Here is a 22,728-nt window from a genome sequence, read left to right as displayed (position 1 = left end):
ACAGAGAGAGAGAGATATTCTGTCATTACACAGAGAGAGAAAGATTCTGTCATTACAGAGAGAGAGAGAGATTATGTCATTACACAGAGAGAGAGAGATATTCTGTCATTACACAGAGAGAGAGAGATTCTGTCATTACACAGAGAGAGAGAGATATTTTGTCATTACACAGAGAGAGAGATTATGTCATTACACAGAGAGAGAGATTATGTCATTACACAGAGAGAGATATTCTGTCATTACACAGAGAGAGAGATTATGTCATTACACAGAGAGAGAGAGAGATTATGTCATTACACAGAGAGAGAGAAATTCTGTCATTACACAGAGAGAGAGATTATGTCATTACAGAGAGAGAGAGAGATATTCTGTCATTACACAGAGAGAGAGAGATTCTGGCATTACACAGAGAGAGAGAGATATTCTGTCATTACACAGAGAGAGAGCAATTCTGTCATTACACAGAGAGAGAGAGAGATTCTGTCATTACACAGAGAGAGAGAGATATTCTGTCATTACACAGAGAGAGAGAGAGATATTCTGTCATTACACAGAGAGAGAGAAATTCTGTCATTACACAGAGAGAGAGATTATGTCATTACAGAGAGAGAGAGAGATATTCTGTCATTACACAGAGAGAGAGATTCTGTCATTACACAGAGAGAGAGAGATATTCTGTCATTACACAGAGAGAGAGCAATTCTGTCATTACACAGAGAGAGAGAGAGATTCTGTCATTACACAGAGAGAGAGAGATATTCTGTCATTACACAGAGAGAGAGAGAGATATTCTGTCATTACACAGAGAGAGAGAAATTCTGTCATTACACAGAGAGAGAGATTATGTCATTACAGAGAGAGAGAGAGATATTCTGTCATTACACAGAGAGAGAGATTCTGTCATTACAGAGAGAGAGAGAGAGATTCTGTCATTACACAGAGAGAGAGAGATATTCTGTCATTACACAGAGAGAGAGAGATATTTTGTCATTACACAGAGAGAGAGATTATGTCATTACACAGAGAGAGAGATTATGTCATTACACAGAGAGAGATATTCTGTCATTACACAGAGAGAGAGATTATGTCATTACACAGAGAGAGAGAGAGATTATGTCATTACACAGAGAGAGAGAAATTCTGTCATTACACAGAGAGAGAGATTATGTCATTACAGAGAGAGAGAGAGATATTCTGTCATTACACAGAGAGAGAGAGATTCTGGCATTACACAGAGAGAGAGAGATATTCTGTCATTACACAGAGAGAGAGCAATTCTGTCATTACACAGAGAGAGAGAGAGATTCTGTCATTACACAGAGAGAGAGAGATATTCTGTCATTACACAGAGAGAGAGAGAGATATTCTGTCATTACACAGAGAGAGAGAAATTCTGTCATTACACAGAGAGAGAGATTATGTCATTACAGAGAGAGAGAGAGATATTCTGTCATTACACAGAGAGAGAGATTCTGTCATTACACAGAGAGAGAGAGATATTCTGTCATTACACAGAGAGAGAGCAATTCTGTCATTACACAGAGAGAGAGAGAGATTCTGTCATTACACAGAGAGAGAGAGATATTCTGTCATTACACAGAGAGAGAGAGAGATATTCTGTCATTACACAGAGAGAGAGAAATTCTGTCATTACACAGAGAGAGAGATTATGTCATTACAGAGAGAGAGAGAGATATTCTGTCATTACACAGAGAGAGAGATTCTGTCATTACACAGAGAGAGAGAGAGATTCTGTCATTACACAGAGAGAGAGAGATATTCTGTCATTACACAGAGAGAGAGCGATTCTGTCATTACACAGAGAGAGAGAGAGATTCTGTCATTACACAGAGAGAGAGAGATATTCTGTCATTACACAGAGAGAGAGAGATTCTGACATTACACAGAGAGAGAGAGATTCTGTCATTACACAGAGAGAGAGATTATGTCATTACACAGAGAGAGAGAGAGATTATGTCATTACACAGAGAGAGAGATTATGTCATTACACAGCGAGAGAGATTGTCATTACACAGAGAGAGAGATTATGTCATTACACAGAGAGAGAGAGATTCTGTCATTACACAGAGAGAGAGATTCTGTCATTACACAGCGAGAGAGATTATGTCATTACACAGAGAGAGAGAGATTCTGTCATTACACAGAGAGAGAGAGATTCTGTCATTACACAGAGAGAGAGATTATGTCATTACACAGCGAGAGAGATTATGTCATTACACACAGAGAGAGAGATTCTGTCATTACACAGAGAGAGAGAGATTCTGTCATTACACAGAGAGAGAGATTATGTCATTACACAGAAAGAGAGAGAGATATTCTGTCATTACACAGAGAGAGAGAGATTCTGTCATTACACAGAGAGAGAGAGATATTCTGTCATTACACAGAGAGAGAGAGAGATATTCTGTCATTACACAGAGAGAGAGAGATATTCTGTCATTACACAGAGAGAGAGATTATGTCATTACACAGAGAGAGAGATTATGTCATTACACAGAGAGAGAGAGATATTCTGTCATTACACAGAGAGAGAGATTATGTCATTACACAGAGAGAGAGAAATTCTGTCATTACACAGAGAGAGAGATTATGTCATTACACAGAGAGAGAGAGATATTCTGTCATTACACACAGAGAGAGAGAGATTCTGTCATTACACAGAGAGAGAGAGATATTCTGTCATTACACAGAGAGAGAAAGATTCTGTCATTACAGAGAGAGAGAGATTATGTCATTACACAGAGAGAGAGAGATATTCTGTCATTACACAGAGAGAGAGAGATTCTGTCATTACACAGAGAGAGAGAGATATTTTGTCATTACACAGAGAGAGAGATTATGTCATTACACAGAGAGAGAGATTATGTCATTACACAGAGAGAGATATTCTGTCATTACACAGAGAGAGAGATTATGTCATTACACAGAGAGAGAGAGAGATTATGTCATTACACAGAGAGAGAGAAATTCTGTCATTACACAGAGAGAGAGATTATGTCATTACAGAGAGAGAGAGAGATATTCTGTCATTACACAGAGAGAGAGAGATTCTGGCATTACACAGAGAGAGAGAGATATTCTGTCATTACACAGAGAGAGAGCAATTCTGTCATTACACAGAGAGAGAGAGAGATTCTGTCATTACACAGAGAGAGAGAGATATTCTGTCATTACACAGAGAGAGAGAGAGATATTCTGTCATTACACAGAGAGAGAGAAATTCTGTCATTACACAGAGAGAGAGATTATGTCATTACAGAGAGAGAGAGAGATATTCTGTCATTACACAGAGAGAGAGATTCTGTCATTACACAGAGAGAGAGAGATATTCTGTCATTACACAGAGAGAGAGCGATTCTGTCATTACACAGAGAGAGAGAGAGATTCTGTCATTACACAGAGAGAGAGAGATATTCTGTCATTACACAGAGAGAGAGAGATTCTGACATTACACAGAGAGAGAGAGATTCTGTCATTACACAGAGAGAGAGATTATGTCATTACACAGAGAGAGAGAGAGATTATGTCATTACACAGAGAGAGAGATTATGTCATTACACAGCGAGAGAGATTGTCATTACACAGAGAGAGAGATTATGTCATTACACAGAGAGAGAGAGAGATTCTGTCATTACACAGAGAGAGAGATTCTGTCATTACACAGCGAGAGAGATTATGTCATTACACAGAGAGAGAGAGATTCTGTCATTACACAGAGAGAGAGAGATTCTGTCATTACACAGAGAGAGAGATTATGTCATTACACAGCGAGAGAGATTATGTCATTACACACAGAGAGAGAGATTCTGTCATTACACAGAGAGAGAGAGATTCTGTCATTACACAGAGAGAGAGATTATGTCATTACACAGAAAGAGAGAGAGATATTCTGTCATTACACAGAGAGAAAGAGATTCTGTCATTACACAGAGAGAGAGATTATGTCATTACACAGAGAGAGAGAGAGATATTCTGTCATTACACAGAGAGAGAGAGATTCTGTCATTACACAGAGAGAGAGAGATATTCTGTCATTACACAGAGAGAGAGAGAGATATTCTGTCATTACACAGAGAGAGAGAGATATTCTGTCATTACACAGAGAGAGAGATTATGTCATTACACAGAGAGAGAGATTATGTCATTACACAGAGAGAGAGAGATATTCTGTCATTACACAGAGAGAGAGATTATGTCATTACACAGAGAGAGAGAAATTCTGTCATTACACAGAGAGAGAGATTATGTCATTACACAGAGAGAGAGAGAGATATTCTGTCATTACACAGAGAGAGAGAGAGATTCTGTCATTACACAGAGAGAGAGAGATATTCTGTCATTACACACAGAGAGAAAGATTCTGTCATTACAGAGAGAGAGAGATTATGTCATTACACAGAGAGAGAGAGATATTCTGTCATTACACAGAGAGAGAGATTCTGTCATTACACAGAGAGAGAGAGATATTTTGTCATTACACAGAGAGAGAGATTATGTCATTACACAGAGAGAGAGATTATGTCATTACACAGAGAGAGATATTCTGTCATTACACAGAGAGAGAGATTATGTCATTACACAGAGAGAGAGAGAGATTATGTCATTACACAGAGAGAGAGAAATTCTGTCATTACACAGAGAGAGAGATTATGTCATTACAGAGAGAGAGAGAGAGATATTCTGTCATTACACAGAGAGAGAGAGATTCTGTCATTACACAGAGAGAGAGAGATATTCTGTCATTACACAGAGAGAGAGCGATTCTGTCATTACACAGAGAGAGAGAGAGATTATGTCATTACACAGAGAGAGAGATTATGTCATTACACAGAGAGAGATATTCTGTCATTACACAGAGAGAGAGATTATGTCATTACACAGAGAGAGAGAGAGATTATGTCATTACACAGAGAGAGAGAAATTCTGTCATTACACAGAGAGAGAGATTATGTCATTACAGAGAGAGAGAGAGATATTCTGTCATTACACAGAGAGAGAGAGATTCTGTCATTACACAGAGAGAGAGAGATATTCTGTCATTACACAGAGAGAGAGCGATTCTGTCATTACACAGAGAGAGAGAGAGATTCTGTCATTACACAGAGAGAGAGAGATATTCTGTCATTACACAGAGAGAGAGAGAGATATTCTGTCATTACACAGAGAGAGAGATATTCTGTCATTACACAGAGAGAGAGAGAAATTCTGTCATTACACAGAGAGAGAGAGAGATTGTAATTACACAGAGAGAGAGAGATTATGTCATTACACAGAGAGAGAGAGATTATCTCATTACACAGAGAGAGAGTGATTCTGTCATTACACAGAGAGAGAGAGATTCTGTCATTACACAGAGAGAGAGAGATTCTGTCATTACACAGAGAGAGAGAGAGATTCTGTCATTACACAGAGAGAGAGAGAGAGATTCTGTCATTACACACACCAATTACCTCTCAGCTGATATCTCCCGGATGTATTCCCAACAAGAAGAGAATACTTTTAAGTCAAATGACGTCAATGACCTTTGACCTTTAGATGAGATTTGAATTTCCTCATTAGACGTGACTGTAATGTAAAGTTGTAGGTTGAATGAGTCCCAAATGGCAAGAAGTAGTACACTACATACGAAGTAGGGAGCCATGTAGGACTCCAGCCATAGTTTCCTTCTTCATCAGACGTGTGTGTAAAGTTTTCTCTCCAGGCTGCCAGGCCAGGTTGTGTAGGTCTGGTGCTGCTGCAGCCTGTAGTGGGACTGACCCTGACACAGCCTTCTGACTGAGGGAAATGGGCCGGGACTTGGCTTGCGAGGGGATGGTTTGTTGGCGCAGGAGAGGACAGGTGTGTTCATTAGCCTTTGCTAGCCAGTCTGATTGAGCCAGGTGGTGCTGCAGTAGAGACAGCCTACAGATGGTAACCTCTCTACCTCACACACACACACACACACACACACACACTCACTCACTCACTCACTCACTCTCTGTCACACCACCTCCTCTCTTTCCCTCTCCTTCTTATGGCTCCTCTTCCTTCCTCCCTCTCCTCCTCGCTCTCTTCTCCCTCTCCTCCTCTCTCTCTTCTCCCTCTCCTCCTCTCTCTCTTCTCCCTCTCCTCCTCTCTCTCTTCTCCCTCTCCTCCTCTCTCTCTTCTCCCTCCTCTCTCTCTCTTCTCCCTCCTCTCTCTCTCTTCTCCCTCTCCTCCTCTCTCTCTTCTCTCTCCTCTCTCTCTTCTCCCTCTCCTCTCTCTCTTCTCCCTCTCCTCCTCTCTCTCATCTCCCTCTCCTCCTCTCTCTCTTCTCCCTCTCCTCCTCTCTCTTCTCCCTCTCCTCCTCTCTCTCTTCTCCCTCCTCTCTCTCTCTTCTCCCTCTCATCCTCTCTCTCTCTTCTCCCTCTCCTCCTCTCTCTCTTCTCCCTCTCCTCCTCTCTCTCTTCTCTCTCCTCTCTCTCTTCTCCCTCTCCTCCTCTCTCTCATCTCCCTCTCCTCCTCTCTCTCATCTCCCTCTCCTCCTCTCTCTCTCTTCTCCCTCTCCTCCTCTCTCTCTTCTCCCTCTCCTCCTCTCTCTCTCTTCTCCCTCTCCTCCTCTCTCTCTCTCTCTCCCTCTTTCTCTCTTCTGTTATCTCTCTCTTCTCCCCTCTCTCTCTCTCTCTCTCTCTTCTCCCTCTCCTGTTATCTCTCTCTTCTCCCTCTCCTCCTCCTCTCTCTCTCTCTCTCTCTTCTCCCTCTCCTGTTATCTCTCTCTAGTGACTCTCCTCCTCTCTCCTCCCTCTCCTCCTCTCTCTCTCTTCTTCCTCTCCTCCTCTCTCTCTTCTTCCTCTCCTCCTCTCTCTCTTCTCCCTCTCCTCCTCTCTCTTCTCCCTCTCCTCCTCTCTCTCTCTCTTCTCCCTCTCCTCCTCTCTCTCCTCCTCTCTCCCTCTCCTCTCTTAATAAGGTGTGAAACCTCTCCTCCATCTCCTTCCTCTCTTGGCATTTCTCTGCCTCTCCTCTCCATCCCTCCATCTCCCCAGTGGTGACAGTAGAAGATGAATAGCACCCTGAACACACAGCATTCAAATGAACCAGCTTCACTATAATATACATCCCTATATCTCATCCCACACACGCACACACGCACACACAATGTTATATTTCTATACTTGTGGGGAATTGATTCCCATCCAGAATCTTAACCACTAACCCTAAATCTAACCCTTAACTTTTAATTGTAACCCTGAACCTGTGTCTGATGAGCTATAAGAAGTTTGTTTATGGATATTTATAATTAGTTTGAAGTTATAATTCCAGTTTTACTTGATGTTATTACTGTTCCCCACTTGTCCCAATTTACCTTGTTTCACCATCCTTTTGAGGATTTCTGGTACTAAAACACCCACAATACACCACACACCACACCACACACCATACCACACACCACACACCACCCACACCACACCACACACCACACCACACCACACCACACCATACCACACCACACCACACCACACACACCCCACCCCACCCACACCACACACACACCATACCCTACACCACACCACACACACACACACCACACCCCACACACACACACACACACACACCACAACACACCACACACACCCCACCCACACCACACACACACCATACACCACACCACACTATGAGGTTAAAGTGCAAACTGTCAGCTTTATAATGAGGGTTTCAATGAGGTGTCTGTCCCATTTGGTGAAATCTTGTTTTGCAAGTGGACACCACAACTCGCTGCCATAAAGTGCAATTGGTTAAATGACACATTCAATTAGTCCGGACAAAGTTTACTTACTGTTTAACAGATGCCTCACTTTTCTCCACAACCTGAAAATAAATCTGATGTTATTTTTTGGCCAGTATATGCAGCTCTTTGTTTATAATGCACTCGCTGCTCTCCCTTGAGGCTTCCCCAAGTTGATGCCAAGACACCAAACAGCCCCCGATCACCCACTGGGATCATGTTCCAGCCTCTGATTGGACAGTGAAACACACGCTGGCACCTACAGGCGCCGTGCAGATGTTTCATTTCTCTCTCGTGCCGTCATGGCTGAAGCCAGCGCAAATTCCTACTATTTATGTGTCCAGGTTCAACGTGGGACGCCCCTCATTATAAACAAACAGTCCGTTAAATTCATGGTTAGGACGTCATTTTCAGATCTATTAGAAGCGATTTAATAGACGAAACAACAATGTAATTAAACCGATTGACTGGCCAGAGATCAGGTCAGTCATCAATGTAATTAAACCGATTGACTGGCCAGAGACCAGGTCAGTCATCAATGTAATTAAACTGATTGACTGGCCAGAGATCAGGTCAGTCATCAATGTAATTAAACTGATTGACTGGCCAGAGATCAGGTCAGTCATCAATGTAATTAAACTGATTGACTGGCCAGAGATCAGGTCAGTCATCAATGTAATTAAACCGATTGACTGGCCAGAGACCAGGTCAGTCATCAATGTAATTAAACCGATTGACTGGCCAGAGATCAGGTCAGTCATCAATGTAATTAAACTGATTGACTGGCCAGAGATCAGGTCAGTCATCAATGTAATTAAACTGATTGACTGGCCAGAGACCAGGTCAGTCATCAATGTAATTAAACTGATTGACTGGCCAGAGATCAGGTCAGTCATCAATGTAATTAAACTGATTGACTGGCCAGAGACCAGGTCAGTCATCAATGTAATTAAACCGATTGACTGGCCAGAGATCAGGTCAGTCATCAATGTAATTAAACTGATTGACTGGCCAGAGACCAGGTCAGTCATCAATGTAATTAAACCGATTGACTGGCCAGAGATCAGGTCAGTCATCAATGTAATTAAACTGATTGACTGGCCAGAGATCAGGTCAGTCATCAATGTAATTAAACTGATTGACTGGCCAGAGACCAGGTCAGTCATCAATGTAATTAAACTGATTGACTGGCCAGAGATCAGGTCAGTCATCAATGTAATTAAACTGATTGACTGGCCAGAGACCAGGTCAGTCATCAATGTAATTAAACCGATTGACTGGCCAGAGACCAGGTTAGTCATCGGCGAAGACTCTGATAGTATGTTGGACGACCAAATTGAAGTCAAGATGGTGGATGAAATGGAAGTGTGTCGTCTGTATGGTGAATTACGAGTCATACCGTACATTTCACCGGTACTACCAGTAGTAGGCCAACCGAAAACACCACGACGGAACGCGTCTGAAGTGATGATGCGCCGCGGAGAATAGCTAGCATGTCCAGAGCCGCGCCAGAGCCGCGCCAGAGCCGCGCCAGAGCCACGCCAGAGCCACGGAGAGACGCGCCAGAGCCACGCCAGAGCCGCGCCAGAGCCGCGCCAGAGCCACGCCAGAGCCACGCCAGAGCCGCGCCAGAGCCACGCCAGAGCCACGCCAGAGCCACGCCAGAGCCACGCCAGAGCCACGCCAGAGCCACGGAGAGCCACGCCAGAGCCACGGACAGACAAGGTGCAGATCAGCAGGTGGGGGCTGTTTGTTGGCAGCCAGACGAGACAATCGAAGGAGGAGGCGCTGAGCAAAGTTACTGGGCTCGAATTTCGTCACGCTTTCTCTATATAGATGGATGCTTCTAATTGTGCATGTTATGAACATTTTTATTTTGATGATGATAGGTGATACTCTGGCTGGATGTATGTATTTCTTCCCAGTGCCTCGTTCATTAGGCAGGCCTAACTTAATGACCCTGTTTCTACAAGGCCTAGACTATGGGAGGACCTAATCCCATTCGTATTAATATTTTGTTAAAGCCCAGGCTATAGAGATGCATTCAGGTAATGAACTCGTTATTATGCATCAACATTTTAATTTGATTACGATTACTGTCAAATCATTGTTGAATTTGTGTTGTTATACAATTAAGTAGGTTAATGAACTGATAATACATTCAGACATTGCTCTTTTTGACTGATGTTTAATGGAATGCAGTATTCCATGTGAATAATGTTCATTTGTGTATTAATAATCATGTGAAAATCAGTCTGAAATGTAATGTGTATCCTGTTGTTCATGTAGCCGAGAACACAGTGATAAAGGACTGCTAGAGTGGGGCTGCCGCTCGCTAGCCACTTTTCAGAGAGGGGGGGGGGGGATCCGTTAACCAGTTAATACATATTGTCTGGCCTAAGTAATTGTAGTGCGTGCAGTACTCTCTATATTTTGTACCAATTGAGAACTTTGGTCTAATTCCCTGATATCTGAATCTTCTCTGGAAAATCATTATTTGTGTATTTTTGGGGTTTTACTGCCAGGGCCCAGGTCTGGCAGTACTGCTCTAGCAGGTCCAGGCTCTGCTGTAGGCCAGGTGCTGTGGGTGTTTACTCCCAGGGCCCAGGTCTGGCAGTACTGCTCTAGCAGGTCCAGGCTCTGCTGTAGGCCATGTGCTGTGGGTGACAGCAGGCATAGGTCATCTGCGAATAGCAGGCATTTAACCTCTGAACTGTGGAGACTAACACCAGCGGCTGAGGATTTTTCTACAATAGTGGCCAATTCGTTGATGTAAATATTAAAGAGTGCAGGGCTCAGATTGCAACCCTGGCGAACGCCCCCTCTCTGGTGAAAGAATTCTGTTATTTTCTTACCAATTTTGATGCTGCACGTATTGCCAGTATACATTGATTTAATTATGTCATGTTTTACCCCCTACACCACTTTCAATAACTTTGTAGAACAGTCCTGTATGCCAAATAGAATCAAATGCTTTTTGGATGTCGATAAAACTAGCGTACGTTTTGGTATTATTTTGGTGCACATGTTTATCTATCAGGGTGTGTCTCTATCAGGGGTCTCTCTCTGCCTCTCTCTCTGTCTCTCTCTGGCTCTCTCTTGCTCTCTGTTCCTCCCTCCCTCTACCCCTCTATCCTTCTCCACATCCTTGCATTTATACATTTGAATAAACACATGCATCTTACCCCCCCCCCTTTCTCCATAAGAGGATAACACACACACACACACACACACACACACACACACACACTCCATTAATCCCAGCGTTGTCGTTGTAGGGAGAGAAGTGAAGAGAGACTGAGATGGAGAGCGAGAGAGAGAGGTAGTGTAGATTAATATTTCAGTAGTTTACCATCAGATGTAGAAGTAAAAACAACAGCACTTCCCCTGGTGGTAACATTTATCAGGACAAAGGAGAAGAAACGTGTTGCTCCAGTCCCGTCTCACATTTCCTGTCTCTGGGAGAATCAAGACTCACGGTTTTCACTGTGTTTGTGTGTGTGTGTGGTTGAGTGTAAGGAAACTGCGTTGTGTGTTTGTGTGCTCCCGTGTGTGTAATATTTAGTGTGTGTTGAGTGCCTCTCTCTCCTCTCAGCGTGATACAGGAGTTTGTTCATGTGTCGTTGTGCATTCTTCACAGCTGGCTGAAAACGTGTTGTTCCTTGTAAAATAACTATTCTGGTTCTCTGTGCGTGTGAGACAGAGTGAGAGATGTATGGAGAACCAGTGGAGAATCGTTCCAGACATCCTCTCCTCTCTTTTAGAGAGACTTCTCCTCTATTCCTGTTTACTGTCTCATCTATTCCCCTTCCTTGTTTGAAATAAGAGACAGATCACTGTTAAACAGGTGTAGCAGAGAGGAGAGACAGATCACTGTTAAACAGGTGTAGCAGAGAGGAGAGACAGATCACTGTTAAACAGGTGCAGCAGAATGAAAGGAGAGACAGATCACTGTTAAACAGGTGTAGCAGAGAGGAGAGACAGATCACTGTTAAACAGGTGTAGCAGAGAGGAGAGACAGATCACTGTTAAACAGGTGTAGCAGAGAGGAGAGACAGATCACTGTTAAACAGGTGTAGCAGAGAGGAGAGACAGATCACTGTTAAACAGGTGTAGCAGAGAGGAGAGACAGATCACTGTTAAACAGGTGTAGCAGAGAGGAGAGACAGATCACTGTTAAACAGGTGTAGCAGAGAGGAGAGACAGATCACTGTTAAACAAGTGTAGCAGAGAGGAGAGACAGATCACTGTTTAACAGGTGTAGCAGAGAGGAGAGACAGATCACTGTTAAACAGGTGCAGCAGAATGAAAGGAGAGACAGATCACTGTTAAACAGGTGTAGCAGAGAGGAGAGACAGATCACTGTTAAACAAGTGTAGCAGAGAGGAGAGACAGATCACTGTTAAACAGGTGTAGCAGAGAGGAGAGACAGATCACTGTTAAACAGGTGCAGCAGAATGAAAGGAGAGACAGATCACTGTTAAACAAGTGTAGCAGAGAGGAGAGACAGATCACTGTTAAACAAGTGTAGCAGAATGAAAGACAGATCACTGTTAAACAGAGCAGATCACTGTTAAACAGGTGTAGCAGAGAGGAGAGACAGATCACTGTTAAACAGGTGTAGCAGAGAGGAGAGACAGATCACTGTTAAACAGGTGCAGCAGAGAGGAGAGACAGATCACTGTTAAACAGGTGTAGCAGAGAGGAGAGACAGATCACTGTTAAACAGGTGTAGCAGAGAGGAGAGACAGATCACTGTTAACAGGTGTAGCAGAGAGGAGAGACAGATCACTGTTAAACAGGTGCAGCAGAGAGGAGAGACAGATCACTGTTAAACAGGTGCAGCAGAATGAAAGGAGAGACAGATCACTGTTAAACAGGTGTAGCAGAATGAAAGGAGAGACAGATCACTGTTAAACAGGTGTAGCAGAGAGGAGAGACAGATCACTGTTAAACAGGTGTAGCAGAGAGGAGAGACAGATCACTGTTAAACAGGTGTAGCAGAGAGGAGAGACAGATCACTGTTAAACAGGTGCAGCAGAATGAAAGGAGAGACAGATCACTGTTAAACAGGTGTAGCAGAGAGGAGAGACAGATCACTGTTAAACAAGTGTAGCAGAGAGGAGAGACAGATCACTGTTAAACAGGTGTAGCAGAGAGGAGAGACAGATCACTGTTAAACAGGTGTAGCAGAGAGGAGAGACAGATCACTGTTAAACAGGTGTAGCAGAGAGGAGAGACAGATCACTGTTAAACAGGTGCAGCAGAGAGGAGAGACAGATCACTGTTAAACAGGTGTAGCAGAGAGGAGAGACAGATCACTGTTAAACAGGTGTAGCAGAGAGGAGAGACAGATCACTGTTAACAGGTGTAGCAGAGAGGAGAGACAGATCACTGTTAAACAGGTGCAGCAGAGAGGAGAGACAGATCACTGTTAAACAGGTGCAGCAGAATGAAAGGAGAGACAGATCACTGTTAAACAGGTGTAGCAGAATGAAAGGAGAGACAGATCACTGTTAAACAGGTGTAGCAGAGAGGAGAGACCAGATCACTGTTAAACAGGTGTAGCAGAGAGGAGAGACAGATCACTGTTAAACAGGTGTAGCAGAGAGGAGAGACAGATCACTGTTAAACAGGTGTAGCAGAGAGGAGAGACAGATCACTGTTAAACAGGTGCAGCAGAGAGGAAAGGAGAGACAGATCACTGTTAAACAGGTGTAGCAGAGAGGAGAGACAGATCACTGTTAAACAGGTGCAGCAGAGAGGAGAGACAGATCACTGTTAAACAGGTGTAGCAGAGAGGAGAGACAGATCACTGTTAAACAGGTGTAGCAGAGAGGAGAGACAGATCACTGTTAACAGGTGTAGCAGAGAGGAGAGACAGATCACTGTTAAACAGGTGCAGCAGAGAGGAGAGACAGATCACTGTTAAACAGGTGCAGCAGAATGAAAGGAGAGACAGATCACTGTTAAACAGGTGTAGCAGAATGAAAGGAGAGACAGATCACTGTTAAACAGGTGTAGCAGAGAGGAGAGACAGATCACTGTTAAACAGGTGTAGCAGAGAGGAGAGACAGATCACTGTTAAACAGGTGTAGCAGAGAGGAGAGACAGATCACTGTTAAACAGGTGCAGCAGAATGAAAGGAGAGACAGATCACTGTTAAACAGGTGTAGCAGAGAGGAGAGACAGATCACTGTTAAACAAGTGTAGCAGAGAGGAGAGACAGATCACTGTTAAACAAGTGTAGCAGAATGAAAGGAGAGACAGATCACTGTTAAACAGGTGTAGCAGAGAGGAGAGACAGATCACTGTTAAACAGGTGTAGCAGAGAGGAGAGACAGATCACTGTTAAACAGGTGCAGCAGAGAGGAGAGACAGATCACTGTTAAACAGGTGTAGCAGAGAGGAGAGACAGATCACTGTTAAACAGGTGTAGCAGAGAGGAGAGACAGATCACTGTTAACAGGTGTAGCAGAGAGGAGAGACAGATCACTGTTAAACAGGTGCAGCAGAGAGGAGAGACAGATCACTGTTAAACAGGTGCAGCAGAATGAAAGGAGAGACAGATCACTGTTAAACAGGTGTAGCAGAATGAAAGGAGAGACAGATCACTGTTAAACAGGTGTAGCAGAGAGGAGAGACCAGATCACTGTTAAACAGGTGTAGCAGAGAGGAGAGACAGATCACTGTTAAACAGGTGTAGCAGAGAGGAGAGACAGATCACTGTTAAACAGGTGTAGCAGAGAGGAGAGACAGATCACTGTTAAACAGGTGCAGCAGAATGAAAGGAGAGACAGATCACTGTTAAACAGGTGTAGCAGAGAGGAGAGACAGATCACTGTTAAACAAGTGTAGCAGAGAGGAGAGACAGATCACTGTTAAACAAGTGTAGCAGAATGAAAGGAGAGACAGATCACTGTTAAACAGGTGTAGCAGAGAGGAGAGACAGATCACTGTTAAACAGGTGTAGCAGAGAGGAGAGACAGATCACTGTTAAACAGGTGCAGCAGAGAGGAGAGACAGATCACTGTTAAACAGGTGTAGCAGAGAGGAGAGACAGATCACTGTTAAACAGGTGTAGCAGAGAGGAGAGACAGATCACTGTTAACAGGTGTAGCAGAGAGGAGAGACAGATCACTGTTAAACAGGTGCAGCAGAGAGGAGAGACAGATCACTGTTAAACAGGTGCAGCAGAATGAAAGGAGAGACAGATCACTGTTAAACAGGTGTAGCAGAATGAAAGGAGAGACAGATCACTGTTAAACAGGTGTAGCAGAGAGGAGAGACCAGATCACTGTTAAACAGGTGTAGCAGAGAGGAGAGACAGATCACTGTTAAACAGGTGTAGCAGAGAGGAGAGACAGATCACTGTTAAACAGGTGTAGCAGAGAGGAGAGACAGATCACTGTTAAACAGGTGCAGCAGAGAGGAAAGGAGAGACAGATCACTGTTAAACAGGTGTAGCAGAGAGGAGAGACAGATCACTGTTAAACAGGTGTAGCAGAGAGGAGAGACAGATCACTGTTAAACAGGTGTAGCAGAGAGGAGAGACAGATCACTGTTAAACAGATGTAGCAGAGAGGAGAGACAGATCAATGTTAAACAAGAAAGAATCAAATAAAGGAAAAAACTAATATGATAATTAACAGGAGACAGCAGGGTAGCCTCTCTCTCCTCTCTCTCCTCTCCATCCTCCTCTCTTTCCTCTCCATCCTCCTCTCTCTCTCTCCATCCTTCTCTCTCCTCTCCATCCTCCTCTCTTTCCTCTCCATCCTCCTCTCTCTCTCTCCATCCTTCTCTCTCTCTCTCTCTCCTCTCCTTCCTTCTCTCTCTCTCTCCACCCTTCTCTCTCTCTCTCTCTCTCTCTCCATCCTTCTCTCTCTCTCTCTCTCTCTCTCTCTCTCATCCTTCTCTCTCTCCTCTCCTCTCCATCCTTCTCTCTCCTCTCCTTCCTTCTCTCTCTCTCTCCTCTCCATCCTTCTCTCTCCTCTCCTTCCTTCTCTCTCCTCTCCATCCTTCTCTCTCTCTCCTCTCCTTCCTTCTCTCTCTCTCTCTCTCTCTCTCTCTCTCCTCTCCTTCCTTCTCTCTATCTCATCTCTCCTTCCTTCTCTCTCTCCTCTCCTTCCTTCTCTCTCTCCTCTCCTTCCTTCTCTCTCTCCTCTCCTTCCTTCTCTCTCTCCTCTCCACCCTTCTCTCTCTCCTCTCCTTCCTTCTCTCTCTCTCTCCTCTCCTTCCTTCTCTCTCTCTCTCCTCTCCTTCCTTCTCTCTCTCTCTCCTCTCCTTCCTTCTCTCTCTCTCTCCTCTCCTTCCTTCTCTCTCCTCTCCTTCCTTCGCTCTCTCCTCTCCTTCCTTCGCTCTCTCCTCTCCATCCCTTCTCTCTCTCTCTCCTCTCCTTCCTTCTCTCTCTCTCCTCTCCATCCTTCTCTGTCTCTCTCTCTCTTTCTTTCTTTCTCTCTTTCTCTCTCTCTCTCCTCTCCATCCTTCTCTCTCTCTCTCTCCTCTCCATCCTTCTCTCTCTCTCTCTCCTCTCCATCCTTCTCTTTCTTTCTTTCTCTCTTTCTCTCCTCTCCATCCTTCTCTCTCCTCTCCATCCTTCTCTCTCTCTCTCTCCTCTCCATCCTTCTCTCTTTCTCTCTCCTCTCCATCCTTCTCTCTCTCTCCTCTCCATCCTTCTCTGTCTCTCTTTCTTTCTTTCTCTCTTTCTCTCTCTCTCCTCTCCATCCTTCTCTCTCTCTCTCCTCTCCATCCTTCTCTCTTTCTCTCTCCTCTCCATCCTTCTTTCTCTCTCCTCTCCATCCTTCTCTCTTTCTCTCTCCTCTCCATCCTCCTCTCCCCTTCTTTCTCAAATTCAAATTCAAGCTGCTTTATTGGTATGAAACACATTGCATCAATATTGCCATGCAGCAATGTATACAATATATATTGTAATAAGATAACATACATTGTAATAAAATAATATACATTGTAATAAAATCTCTCTCATTCTCTCTTTCTCGCTCCTCTCTCTCTCGCTCCTCTCTCTCTCATTTCCTCTTCCCATCTCTCTCCTCCCCCTCTCTCTGCTCCTCTTTATCCCCCCCTTTCTCTCTTCCCCTAACATTCTCTGTCTCTTGCCCATCTCTCTTCTCTTCATCTCTCTCCCTACCACTCTCTCTCTCCCCCTACCGCTCTCTCTCTCCCCCTTGTTTCATCTTCCCATCTCTCTCCCCCCCTTGTTTCCTCTTCCCATCTATCTCTCTCCCCCTTGTTTCCTCTTCCCATCTCTCTCTCTCCCCCTTGTTTCCTCTTCCCATCTCTCTCTCTCCCCCTTGTTTCCTCTTCCCATCTCTCTCTCTCCCCCTTGTTTCATCTTCCCATCTCTCTCTCTCTCCTCCTTGTTTCCTCTTCCCATCTCTCTCTCTCCCCCTTGTTTCCTCTTCCCATCTCTCTCTCTCCCCCTTGTTTCCTCTTCCCATCTCTCTCTCTCTCCCCCTTGTTTCCTCTTCCCATCTCTCTCTCTCCCCCTTGTTTCCTCTTCCCATCTCTCTCTCTCCCCCTTGTTTCCTCTTCCCATCTCTCTCCTCCCCCTTGTTTCCTCTTCCCATCTCTCTCTCTCCCCCTTGTTTCCTCTTCCGAACTCTCTCCTCCCCCTTGTTTCCTCTTCCCATCTCTCTCCTCCCCCTTGTTTCCTCTTCCCATCTCTCTCCTCCCCCTCTATCTTCCTATTTCTCTCTCTCTCTTTCCCTACTGTTCTCTCTCTCTTCCATATCTCATCTCTCTCCATCTATTTCAAAATGTCCCCCCCTCCCCCTGTAGGTATTGGAGGTGGTTCGGTCCAACTATGATACGTTGACCCTGAAGCTGCAGGATGGTCTGGACCAGTTTGAGAGATACTCTGAACAACCCAAGGAGGCTGCCTTCTTTAAAGAACTGGTGAGAGGGAACAGAATAAACACACACAGTACCAAGGACATGATACATGGGACATGATACATGGGACATGATACATGCTTGTATTGGTAAAGTTGGTGTCTCACTCATAGTCCTGCACAATTAGTTGAATTCACATCAAATTGTCAAAAATATTGAAATATTTTGAAACGCCACTGTAGCGTCAGTTTTTGTCGTCTCCCTGACCTCTTGTGACTGCTTCCCTCACACCAAGCCCCGCCCCCTGTCAATCAAGCAGCACAGTTCTTCCTCGCTGTCGGGTTCACTATTAGTTTGCTGTTCTGTCGGGTTCACTATTAGTTTGCTGTTCTGTCAGGTCCACTATTAGTTTGCTGTTCTGTCGGGTTCACGATTAGTTTGCTGTTCTGTCGGGTTCACTATTAGTTTGCTGTTCTGTCAGGTTCACTATTAGTTTGCTGTTCTGTCGGGTTCACTTTTAGTTTGCTGTTCTGTCAGGTCCACTATTAGTTTGCTGTTCTGTCAGGTTCACTAATAGTTTGCTGTTCTGTCAGGTTCACTAATAGTTTGCTATTCTGTCAGGTTCACTAATAGTTTGCTGTTCTGTCAGGTTCACTATTAATTTGCTGTTCTGTCAGGTTCACTATTAGTTTGCTGTTCTGTCAGGTTCACTATTAATTTGCTCTTCTGTCAGGTTCACTATTAGTTTGCTGTTCTGTCGGGTTCACTATTAGTTTGCTGTTCTGTCGGGTTCACTATTAGTTTGCTGTTCTGTCGGGTTCACTATTAGTTTGCTGTTCTGTCGGGTTCACTATTAGTTTGCTGTTCTGTCAGGTTCACTATTAGTTTGCTGTTCTGTCAGGTTCACTATTAGTTTGCTGTTCTGTCAGGTTCACTATTAATTTGCTCTTCTGTCAGGTTCACTATTAGTTTGCTGTTCTGTCGGGTTCACTATTAGTTTGCTGTTCTGTCGGGTTCACTATTAGTTTGCTGTTCTGTCGGGTTCACTATTAGTTTGCTGTTCTGTCGGGTTCACTATTAGTTTGCTGTTCTGTCAGGTTCACTATTAGTTTGCTGTTCTGTCAGGTTCACTATTAGTTTGCTGTTCTGTCAGGTCCACTATTAGTTTGCTGTTCTGTCAGGTTCACTATTAGTTTGCTGTTCTGTCAGGTTCACTATTAATTTGCTCTTCTGTCGGGTTCACTATTAGTTTGCTGTTCTGTCGGGTTCACTATTAGTTTGCTGTTCTGTCAGGTTCACTATTAGTTTGCTGTTCTGCCGGGTTCACTATTAGTTTGCTGTTCTGTCGGGTTCACTATTAGTTTGCTGTTCTGTCAGGTTCACTATTAGTTTGCTGTTCTGTCAGGTTCACTATTAATTTGCTGTTCTGTCAGGTCAGATCCAGGCAGATTGTTCCAAACTAGAACGATGCTGCTTTCCACTTTTATTCTTAATTCTAATCATTCTATTTCTAGGATTCCAAGTGTTTTGATCTTTATTACATGTCAAATCACAATTATTTTGTTGCCCTACTCACACTCTACCTCTCTCTCTCTCTCTCTCTCTCTCTCTCTCTCTCTCTCTCTCTCTCTCTCTCTCTCTCTCTCTCTCTCCCCCTACTCACTCTCTCTCTCTCTCTCTCTCTCTCTCGCTCTCTCTCTCTCTCCCCCCTCTCTCTCTCTCTCCCCCTACTCACTCTCTCCCCCCCGCTCTCTCTCTCCCCCCCCCTCTCTCTCTCTGTCTCCCCCCCCTCTCTCTCTCCCCCCCTCTCTCTCTCTCTCTCCCCTCTCTCTCTCTCTCCCCCCTCTCTCTCTCTCCCTCTCTCTCCCTCCTCTCTCTCTCTCCCTCTCTCTCCCCCTCTCTCTCCCCCTCTCTCTCTCTCCCCCTCTCTCTCTCTCTAGGTTCGCTCCATCAGTCTGAATGTGAGGAAGAATGTGTCTCTGAACACACTGAGTCAGGACCTCCTGCTCAAAGAGTTCTCCACCATCTCCTGAGAGACACATGTATAGTCCTCACCCCCCCTGACCCTATCTGACTACACACACACTCCTCTATCTAACTACACACACACCTCTCTCTCTCCCCACCTGCCCTACACACACCACTCCTCCACTGCCTCACCTCTCTCTCTCCCCACCTGGCCTACACACACCACTCCTCCACTGCCTCACCTCTCTCTCTCCCCACCTGCCCTACACACACCACTCCTCCACTGCCTCACCTCTCTCTCTCCCCACCTGCCCTACACACACCACTCCTCCACTCCTCCACTGCCTCACCTCTCTCTCTCCCCACCTGCCCTACACACACCACTCCTCCACTGCCTCACCTCTCTCTCTCCCCACCTGGTCTACACACACTACTCCTCCACTGCCTCACCTCTCTCTCTCCCCACCTGCCCTACACACACCACTCCTCCACTGCCTCACCTCTCTCTCTCCCCACCTGCCCTACACACACCACTCCTCCACTCCTCCACTGCCTCACCTCTCTCCCCACCTGCCCTACACACACCACTCCTCCACTGCCTCACCTCTCTCTCTCCCCACCTGCCCTACACACACCACTCCTCCACTGCCTCACCTCTCTCTCTCCCCACCTGCCCTACACACACCACTCCTCCACTGCCTCACCTCTCTCTCTCCCCACCTGCCCTACACACACCACTCCTCCACTCCTCCACTGCCTCACCTCTCTCTCTCCCCACCTGCCCTACACACACCACTCCTCCACTGACCAAGCCCCCCACCCCATGTTTGAGGAAATGATGCCAACTCCTCCAGATACTGACAGACACCCCGGTCAACTGATCCCCACCACACACCATACTACTCTGGGGTTGATCTGGCTGACTGGTGGGGTTTGTCTGGAAGTCTGTGCTATACGCCATGTGTGAGTGGTTTCTGTCTAAAGTGGTTTCTGTCTAAAGAGATGTGTGTGTGTGTGAGCGCTATTACTACATTGTGTTTGTGTGTGTGTATATTGGCAGGACTGTTACCAGACTGATCCATGCAAATATCCAATCTCCTTCCCAAATTGCACCCTATTCCCTATATAGTGTACTACGTCTGGTAGTGCACTATAACTTTTGGTAGTGCCCTATAGAGGGAATAGGGTGCCGTAACATCTGTTGTTAAACTGATCATTGGATTGATTCATTTTTCTTCTTTGTTTTTGTTGTTGAAAAAAAAAACCTTTTAGTTCTAAAAATGTACATTTGGTTGTTTGTTTTCTCTGCTCTGTTGGTTGGCCTTCCGTTACTAGGCAACCGATCCATCCATGTCGTTTGACATGAACGAACGATCCGAGACAACCTGAGCTTGATGAATCAGACGTGGAATTTATTTTTCTCTCGGGTTCAGAAAAAATAAGAAAATGAAAGAAATACAGACAAAAACAAGCAAAGGTGTTTCCTGTTTCCTGTTTCCTGTTTCCTGGTGACTGAATGTTTATGTGGGAGCTAAAACCTTTTTACTTTCTTCACGTTTTGAATACATCCTATTTTTCTCTCTTTTTATCTTGAGAATACATTGACCCTAACCTCATACGACCATCCTGATATCACACGCTTACAATCTGTTTTGCTACACGGATGAAATGAAGTGAGACCAACTGAGAGCTCAGCGGTCAGGATGGTCGTCTGAGGCTACATTCACACAGCCGATGAGGACAGTATGGCAGACATTTTGAGAAGTGGCTACATACGTAGGCTACGTTTACAAGCTCGCTGTGTTCTCAACCGTGGTGACGTCCAGCATTAACAGACTCATGGAGCCGGGGTGAAGTTTCCCCTAAATGCTGATCCTGGGGCAGCTTAGCATTTTCCCCACTAACGGTTAAGGTTATGATTGCGGGAGGGCAAGCTGATCCTAGATCTGTACCTAGGGGAAACTTCACCCCGGCGCTAGTTGATCTTTAAGGTCGCAAAAGCTGTTTTCGGGTAACGTTGCACAACATTTGTGATCTTGAACAAAGCCCTGCACAAGAGATTTCTCTGAGGACCCTCGTATTAAAGATGGATAAACAAACAAATTATGCAACGTTCTCTTTTCTCTCTTTATTTTGACGGTAGGATTCTCTCTCTGTATTTGACGGTAGGATTCTCTCTTCCTCTCTAACTCCTGTAGCTAGTAGTGTTATTTGTCTGTTTGTCTTTTAAAATAAACGTTTGTTTTCCTACTCCTCACTTCCTGTGGCGTCCCTGCTTTGTTACGGACAAGACAGACCGCTCGGACCAATGCTACAAATAACCCAGCAGGTGATCTACTGCCAACGGTCCTTATGGTCTGTTATCACAGCCAACGGTCCTTATGGTCTGTTATCACAGCCAACGGTCCTTATGGTCTGTTATCACAGCCAACGGTCCTTATGGTCTGTTATCAAAGCCAACGGTCCGGTCCTTATGGTCTGTTATCACAGCCAACGGTCCTTATGGTCTGTTATCACAGCCAACGGTCCTTATGGTCTGTTATCACAGCCAACGGTCCTTATGGTCTGTTATCACAGCCAACGGTCCTTATGGTCTGTTATCACAGCCAACGGTCCTTATGGTCTGTTATCATAGCCAACGGTTCTTATGGTCTGTTATCACAGCCAACGGTCCTGTCCTTATGGTCTGTTATCACAGCCAACAATCCTTATGGTCTGTTATCACAGCCAACAATCCTTATGGTCTGTTATCACAGCCAACGGTCCTTATGGTCTGTTATCACAGCCAAAACAGAATTTACAAACATGTTGAGGTTCATTTAATGAAGCCTAAATTGGCATTAATATGTTGTGGTTTAAATATGGAGACCTTCGCCTGTCACCATTAATATGTTGTGGTTTAAATATGGAGACCTTTTCCTGTCACCATTAATATGTTGTGGTTTAAATATGGAGACCGTTGTCTGTCACCCTTAATGTGTTGTGGTTTAAATATGGAGACCTTTTCCTGTCACCATTAATATGTTGTGGTTTAAATATGGAGACCTTCGCCTGTCACCATTAATATGTTGTGGTTTAAATATGGAGACCTTTTCCTGTCACCATTAATATGTTGTGGTTTAAATATGGAGACCGTTGCCTGTCAC

At 44.7% G+C, this 22,728-nt stretch overlaps 1 protein-coding gene across 2 annotated transcripts in view; it reads left to right on the top strand.

The window, feature by feature from the left end:
- The window catches only part of LOC139370168 (armadillo-like helical domain-containing protein 3), a 56,942-nt gene extending 35,103 nt beyond the window's left edge, over positions 1–21,839 (top strand). The window contains exons 25-26 of one of the 2 annotated variants that reach the window (XM_071109494.1): positions 17,561–17,677; positions 19,555–21,839. In XM_071109494.1, coding sequence (XP_070965595.1) covers positions 17,561–17,677; positions 19,555–19,647 — 210 coding nt within the window. In that variant the 3' untranslated portion in view covers positions 19,648–21,839. The remainder of the gene's footprint in view (positions 1–17,560; positions 17,678–19,554) is intronic. The other variant, XM_071109495.1, reaches the window with a different exon arrangement.
- Positions 21,840–22,728: the final 889 nt, after the last annotated feature.

The sequence above is a fragment of the Oncorhynchus clarkii genome, chromosome 17 (genome assembly GCF_045791955.1).
Source record: "Oncorhynchus clarkii lewisi isolate Uvic-CL-2024 chromosome 17, UVic_Ocla_1.0, whole genome shotgun sequence".
Lineage (NCBI taxonomy): Eukaryota > Metazoa > Chordata > Actinopteri > Salmoniformes > Salmonidae > Oncorhynchus > Oncorhynchus clarkii.
Note: the sequence above shows the minus strand (reverse complement) of the source record. Positions and strands in the feature narration are given on the sequence as shown.